This window comes from Nelusetta ayraudi, unplaced genomic scaffold, assembly GCF_046127955.1.
Source record: "Nelusetta ayraudi isolate G7.1 ecotype Tasmania unplaced genomic scaffold, CSIRO-AGI_Nayr_v1 ptg000135l, whole genome shotgun sequence".
Classification (NCBI taxonomy): domain Eukaryota; kingdom Metazoa; phylum Chordata; class Actinopteri; order Tetraodontiformes; family Monacanthidae; genus Nelusetta; species Nelusetta ayraudi.
Window position 1 is genome coordinate 927,409 of NW_027466185.1, and position 7,592 is coordinate 935,000.

The following is a 7,592-nucleotide window of genomic DNA, read 5'->3' on the forward strand; positions in this document are numbered from 1 at the left end:
ATTAAAACTATTTGAAAATAATAGTAACATAAAAGCTATCAAAACCCTGAATCTATCTGCCTTCTACAATTATTTTTATAGTGTAAACCGTAAAAATACTTTTATGTATGCAACCCCCTGGCGATAGTTTTTTTTGTTTGTTTGTACTGTTTTGCGCAATTATTAAAAATATATTAAGAAAAAGTTACAGTCTTGAGTTACGGAATAGAAGTTATGGCGATAGTTTTTGTTGCTACTGGGTTTTTGGAGTAATATTAGAGTAATGGCGGCGCCCGTGTTGGCAATTTTGTCTGCATTTGGGTGCCTCTCACTGCCGCGACTGCTAGCGACACCGAGCAGCGACACTTCCGGCAGTCGCAGCAAGTTTTTTTTTTCTATTGAAATAATGACATTACAAACTCTAAAAGAGGATAATAAACACAGATCAAATGAAGTACATCATATGAGTAAATGAAAACGTGGGTATTGTAAAGGAAACAAAATAAATCTAATAAGAGGTGCATATAAAGTAAAAGAATAAGTGAATACGGCACTTAAATGCACATAATGGAGCATAAGGACTGGTGTTTTAAATTAAAATAACAAATAGCGATCAGTCGCAGCAAATGCCGCGACTGCTAGTGACACCGAGCATCGACACTTCCGGAAGTCGCTTTGTTTTGTTTTTTTTTGTTTGTTTTTTTACATTTTTAATGTAAAACGTATTCACACTGTAAATTATATTTTAATCACTTGAAAATATCTACAAGAGGATCAGCAGGAAAAAGGGGGAAAATAATGTTCTTTTACAGTAGAGCAACATTTTTACAAACAATTTTAGAAAAAGGACAATCATCAACAATTAATCAAAAATTTTAAGCAGCCAAAGTGATTTAAGTGTGTATATATAACTCATATATAACACATATATGGTGACGGCCCACCACTGATGTACACTAACACTAAGACTGAGAGTTTATCGCAATCTCCGGATTGAGAGTTACACACACATACACACAAATATCCTTCAGGAATAGATCCCAATAAATGTACGTGGCTTGTTCTGGATGTTGGAATTTAGTTGCAGGAATGTTTAGTAGAGTACGTAAAGCCACTTGGCTGAGGACATGAGAACAGCACTCAGGGCTAAAAACGTCAGCAAGTGGGTACTAAGAACAGAAATGCTGGCTGATAACTGGGATAGCTGCTAACAAATCGCTAATTGTTGGTCAGCAGGACATAGTTGGGGTCACTTTTGGGTCATAAAATCATTTCCATTTGCTACTGAGAAACTCAGAAACTAAAACTTAAAACTTCTATCACAGGCATAACAGATACAGTCCCATTGCAGCTATTTGGTAGTTTCTGGCGTTTCTTGGTGGAAGCTGGAGAGCTCCTATCGCACTCCGCCAAACAGAGTAGACAGCTGATTAGACTTCCCTGAAACTGCTCTCTGCAGATCATCACCGAGTCAATCGGTTTTGTTTCAAATTCATTTTCAGATGTTGGACCCCCTTCTGGCTCCAGTCCCAGGGGTTGGCTGTCCTCTGCTTCAGCCCTCTTCACGGCAAAGCAGGTGCTCAATGAGTTCCTTCCTCCAGAGATGCCCTGGCTTCCCAAATCTTCACCGTGCGATCGCTGATGGACAGGAAGACAAAAACAAAACAAAACAAAACAAAAAGTAGTTAGCTGAAAACTAGGGATAACAAACTGTCTGTCATGGTCACATAACTCGTCAGTAACTGTGAAAAAAAGTACAACAGCGCCTCCACTTCCTGAGGATCCTCAAGAACAACCATCTCAATCAGAAGCTGCTGGAGTACTTTTACAGATGCGTAATCGAGAGCATCCTGGCCTACTGCATTTCTGTGTGGTTTCCTGGCTGTTCTGTTGCAGACAAAAAAGATATTCAGAGTAATCACACTGGCAGAAAAAAAACTTTGGTTGTCCCCACCCCTCTCTGTCAGACATTGCAAACAGCCACATTCTTGAGAGAGCAAAAAAACATCATGTAGGACATTACACATCCCGGTCATCATCTCTTTGAATTGTTCCCCTCTGGCAGGCGCTACAGGTCCATCAAATCCAGAGCCTCCAGACCTACAAACTGTTTTTTTTCTCCACATGCCAGAACTACTGTATTTTCCTGACTATAAGTCACACTTTTTTCATAGTTTGGCTGGTCATGCAAATTACACTCAGGTGCAACTTACAGTATATATTAAAATATATAGTTTCACATGTTGTTAAATATTAATTCGCACTGACCGGTGGTTTCGGCTTGTGACAGCTACCGGTATGTGCTACTCCTGTACCATTCATTCATTCATTCATTCATTTTCCATATCTTCCCGAGCTCAGGGTCACGGGGGTCTGCTGGAGCCTATCCCAGCTGTCTTAGGGCGAAGGCAGGGTGACACCCTGGACAAGTCGCCAGTTCATCGCAGGGCCACGTAGAGAAAAACAACCATTGACACTCACATGCACACCTACGGACAATTTAGAACGTTCAATTGACCTCACATGCATGTTTTTGGAGTGTGGGAGGAAGCCGGAGAACCCGGAGAGAACCCACGCAGACACAGGGAGAACACGCAAACTCCACACAGAAAGGTCCCAGTATAACTTGCAATTTTGTAAAATACACGTCGCCAAAAAATGCGACTTCTAGTCTTATGCTACTTACATATGTTTTTTCCTTCTTCATGACGCATTTTTTGACTGATGCGACTTTACTGCAGAGCGACTTACAGTCTGAAAAACACGGTACAGTAAAAAATGCTAACGTGCCACCCCGCCTTGCACATGAGCACCTTGATGCTCAGCACTCTAAATCCTGCACTCTAAACTGTTGCATTGTAAATTATTGTATTTCACTGTGCGCTTTTTTATTTTTATTTTTGTACCCAGGGAATTGCGCACTGAATTTCATTGTTCTGAAAGTACAGTGACAATGAAGGCTTTCAAGGAACAAGACCGAGAGGCCAAGAGGACGAGAGTAACTCACTCGGAAGCTGAGAACAGCTGGCTGCTGTTGGCAGCCAGGCCGTTGATGGGACCATCATGGCCCCGGACTTCACCGAGGGGCGCCAGCGAGATTGCATGCCAGAGTCGCAGCAGGCCTCCACGGCACCCGCTCAACAGCATGGAGGAGCCTGGAACCACACCCAGAGCGCTGACCCAGTCTGCCTGGGCGCTGGCACACTGCAGGACGAGACAGTTTACAGTTGGTCACGCTGAAAAAAAGATGACTGACTGACTGATGAAAACAGCGGCGGGCAAATGTTTTGACTGATGGGCCACAATGGGTTCTAAAATTTGACAGAGGGGCCGCAGCAGGTGCAGATGGATGGAGTGTTTTGGTGACCCACCTCATAGGAGAGAAAAATATATCATGGAATGTAGAAAACTTGCTTTAATATCCTTTGACAAAAGCGTTAATATTAATAATTAAGTTTGTCTTTGAAGCCACACAGTCTTTATTGAAAAGACTCTTAAAACACTGAAAAAAAATGGATGAAATACAGATGTTTTATGGCTCACTTATTCTTTTTCCTTTTATTCTTCAAATTCGGCGGGCCGGATTAAAAAGATGAACGGGCTGCAAAAGGCCCCCAGGGCCGTGGTATGCCTGGGCTAAAAGAATGACGAGGCTGTAGGCACCTGTAGCTGCTGTTTGCTGCTCAAGTCCCACTTCTTGATGTGGAAGTCCCTGGAGCTGCTGTAGAGGACGTCCCTGTGCACGGCCAGGCATTCGATGCTGTCCTGGTGGGCTGGGTCAAAGGTGTGGCCAGCGCCAACGCTGCCCTGCGCGCCTTCCGATACCTCGTACATCTGAGTGGGTAGGAGGGGGGCACAGAATTCCAAACCAACCAAAGAATCCAAATCAATTTTTACATTACAAGCCAGTATGTTGAAGAAATATCTTTGCCTCTGAATGTCATGAAATAATGAATAATCATGTCAGATTTTCTGTTTTGATTGAAGAAGTATTGAAGGGAAATTATTTTATTTTATGGTCGACGGTAACGTCCCCGAAATATACGGGACAAAGTGCGCATTACGGGACAGGTTTTTTAGTTGCCAAGTATGGGACAATTTTACGGGAGGGTTGGCAACCCTATCTAGACCACAGACGGAAATCAAATGAGGTTTTGTCATTTTCCCTAAAAAACGGGACAAATTGTGTCCCGGGAGAGATCTTATTTTTCCCGGGACAGGTGGTGGAAAAAGAGAAGAATTCTGGGAAAAACGGGACGCGTGGCAACTCTACTTCCGTTGTAGGGACTGGTTTATGCAGCGTTTTTGGTTTGCATGTGTTTTCTTGGTTTGCATCGGTTGTGTTGTGCATCGCTTCTCTGTTTACAGCGCATTTATTGATTAAGTGAAGGTTTTTATGTCCTGCAGCGCGTTGTTTGCGTTTGCACCACAATCCTCTTTTTGTACCTTTTTTAAACTTGAATTTGTGTTTGTGACTTTGCATCGTTTCCGTGCTCGCAGCTGTTTTCGCTAACTATGGCACCATTGTGCAGTTGCATTGTGTTTGGCCCTTGTCGGCCACCGTATGTATGAGACAGACATGCCAACATTTGCCAACTTATTACGGATCTCAGCAAACATGTTTCATTTTATTCACCTGAAGCTGGAACTAAACCAGTAAAGAAGTGATTTATCAGAGTTCCGTGGTTGGTTACAGGTTCGTCAGTGACAGATGCAACTGCAGAATACCCGTCAGTTTTCTAGGCGGGTCAGGTTCCCAGCCTTCTGATTGTTCTCAATACAAATCTAACTATTTTAAACATGCAGGAGGCCTATAATAACATTAGTAACATGACATTTTATCCATTCAAAATGTGAGACCGCCTTAAAGTATTACATTTAGAGGTTTTCAGGGGGTCTCATGTTAATGTTAATTGGGTGTGGGTGTGTGTTAGTGTGTGTGTGTGTGTGTGTGTGTGTGTGTGTGTGTGTGTGTGTGTGTGTGTGTGTGTGTGTGGGGGGGGGGGGGGGGGGCACCACTGTATATCGTATCGCATGCTGGTTTATCAAGGAATATTTTAGCTCAAGTTAGCATCTGTTTGGATGCTAACTCAGGCAGCTGCTCATGGATATTCATAGCGGGTGGTAGGGCGACTTCCCATGGGCAGGAGGAGACGGGGATTCACATGCGCTTAACGTGCACGTGTGGCAGGTCTAGGTATGTAAACAGGAAGATGGAATGCATTTGACGACAGAGGAGGGCGCGAGTGATGCCACGCATTACCCCAGAAGAAACGACACCACTGGACCATCACGTACCAAACTGTTATTTGTGCATGTTGCCCCTTTAAACAGTGTGCACACTTCTCTTACTTTAATGTGATGGTCTTTGGAGCCAGTGAGGACCACGTCCTGTCCACAACCCAGTTTGTCGACAGTCAGACATGTGACGGGCGCGGTGTGTCCGGTCAGCTTCCCCGTGGACACAAACCTGGCAACCCGAGAAGGTGAAGGATATGAACGGGAGGCGATTTCTGTAGTTTTTTTTTGGTTCTCGCGCGTGTAAGCGCTCCTCACTTGCGGAGGTCCCACATCCGCACGGAGTTGCCGGCGGCGGCATAGAGGAAGGAGCAGGACGGGTTGAGTGCGATCTGGTTGATCTGGCTCTCGCCCGGTGGGATGGACAGAGTCCTGAAAGAAGAGGAGGCGTCTCCCGAGTTCACCTGGCCCGAAGACCTGACGAGGAAGAAAAAGAAGAAAAAACGTCTCAACTGGAGGGCAATGCGAGAGAAAGGCTCAAGGGGCCGTGAGCAAACAAGAGCTCAACTCACGTGAGCGTGTGGATGCACTTGGCTGAGTCCCGGATGTCCCAGACTTTGATGTAAGCGGTGGAGACGGTGAAAACGAGACTGGAAGTGTACCTAAAAAAAACAGCAAATTAGGGTAGACAGAATGAGGGCGTGAGCATTTATATATTTAAAGAACACTGCATGAAGGACTGCACTGAACCCAAAGTTCAAATGTTTGTTTTCCTTCATACTAGACCAGACCTGGGCAAAGTACGGCCCGCTGTGTGGCCCTGTCCGGCCTGCGTGAGGACACACAATCTACCGTTCGATCGCATGTAGGGAGAGAGAGAGAGAGAGAGAGAGAGAGAGAGAGAGAGAGAGAGAGAGAGAGAGAGAGAGAGAGAGGGAGAGAGAGAGAGAGAGAGTCGCGGCGATACCTCCGCCGGACTTCAGCACGATCTCGCACCAGCACCCCACCACGACCCCACCCCGCCCTCCACCCAACCCCCTCGTCCTCCGTCGACGAAACTTTCCCAGGACTTTAGCGCAATTTCCCAACAGCCACGCCGCCCTCCCGACAAAACTTCAGTGGGCCTCTCACATGGTTCTGGTTTCTCATGTGGTCTTTTGCAAAAAAAATCATTGCCCACACCTGTGTAGACTAAAGTGAAGCAGGTAATATGCATGACTCCCCAACTCATGTTTTGGCCTCCTACTAAAACGGACACTTGGTTGGACCTCCCGCATCTTTGGAATTGGACCAAGTGGATCGCATAGAGCAGAACAAACTGAGGAACAGCAGCCCTTTGAGGCATCACGACTGGGTGTTTTGAGCACACCTTTTCCAAAAAAACTGTAGGGCAAACGAAAGAAGTTAAGGATGGACTTTTCTCGTTCAGGGGAAGTTCATGTCTCATATTTCTGTCAGAAAAACACTGGTAATGTGAAGAAGAAAAAGAAGAAGAATGACTTTATTTATCCCACATTGGGGAAATTTGCATCATTACAGCAGTATACTGTATATTTATTGCAAAGAGAAGAATTAAAAAGAGTGCAAAGAGTGAATTAAAAAGAAAGAATACACTAATAAATATTTTTCAAAAATGGATGAGTTTTTCAGTGCACCTGTCGTGAAATGAAAGCTGCATTATCTGGTTTTGTTGCCCTTTCAAGTGTGTTACCTGACTGAGACCACACTGCTGGGATGATCGGCCAGAGACATGATCTCCTGACCCGTGACCAGGTTCCACACTTTGCACATGCGGTCTGAAAATGTCAAGCGACAAGAGAACGGTCACATAAAAAAAAAATACATTAATTAATTTGAATGTAATATGGAATGTGGTTAACTGGGTTGGCCGTCTCTGCACCTTTGGATCCCGTGAAGAGCAGGTCGTCCGTGGCGTCTACGCAGAGGACGGGTTTGGTGTGGCCCTCGGCCACGTGGACACACTGGAGTTTGGCCCCGCGGCTGCTTTTCGAGGATGACACGGGATTGATCATGCCCCTGTCACGCAAACACACAAGCAGAGAGAAGCGTCAGGTGTGAGTTTGTACTAAAAGAGAAGAGGATGTCAGTTAAACCTGGCAAACACCAACCTGTGGCCCTCAAAAACTGGAGACTCATCCAAACTAAAGGCAAGAAGAGAGAAGAAATCATTTCTCACACACACACACACACACACACACACACACACACACACACACACACACACACACACACACACACACACACACACACACACACACACACACACCACTTTATTAGGTACACCTCATGAATAAAAGTACAGAGATTTTTTTTTATTCTTTTTATTGCAAATGTCCCTAAAATGTGCATGTAGC

At 44.9% G+C, this 7,592-nt stretch overlaps 1 protein-coding gene across 7 annotated transcripts in view; it reads right to left on the bottom strand.

The window, feature by feature from the left end:
• Window positions 1–675: 675 nt before the first annotated feature.
• The window catches only part of LOC142877437 (kinesin-like protein KIF21A), a 41,781-nt gene continuing 34,864 nt past the window's right edge, over window positions 676–7,592 (bottom strand). For 5 of the 7 annotated variants that reach the window (XM_076012080.1, XM_076012078.1, XM_076012075.1 and 2 more), the window contains 9 exons: window positions 7,347–7,379; window positions 7,118–7,254; window positions 6,929–7,013; window positions 5,790–5,879; window positions 5,536–5,694; window positions 5,332–5,449; window positions 3,643–3,813; window positions 2,987–3,183; window positions 1,630–1,866 (listed from right to left, as the gene is read on the bottom strand). In XM_076012080.1, coding sequence (XP_075868195.1) covers window positions 1,665–1,866; window positions 2,987–3,183; window positions 3,643–3,813; window positions 5,332–5,449; window positions 5,536–5,694; window positions 5,790–5,879; window positions 6,929–7,013; window positions 7,118–7,254; window positions 7,347–7,379 — 1,192 coding nt within the window. In that variant the 3' untranslated portion in view covers window positions 1,630–1,664. The other 2 variants (XM_076012079.1, XM_076012077.1) reach the window with 2 other exon arrangements.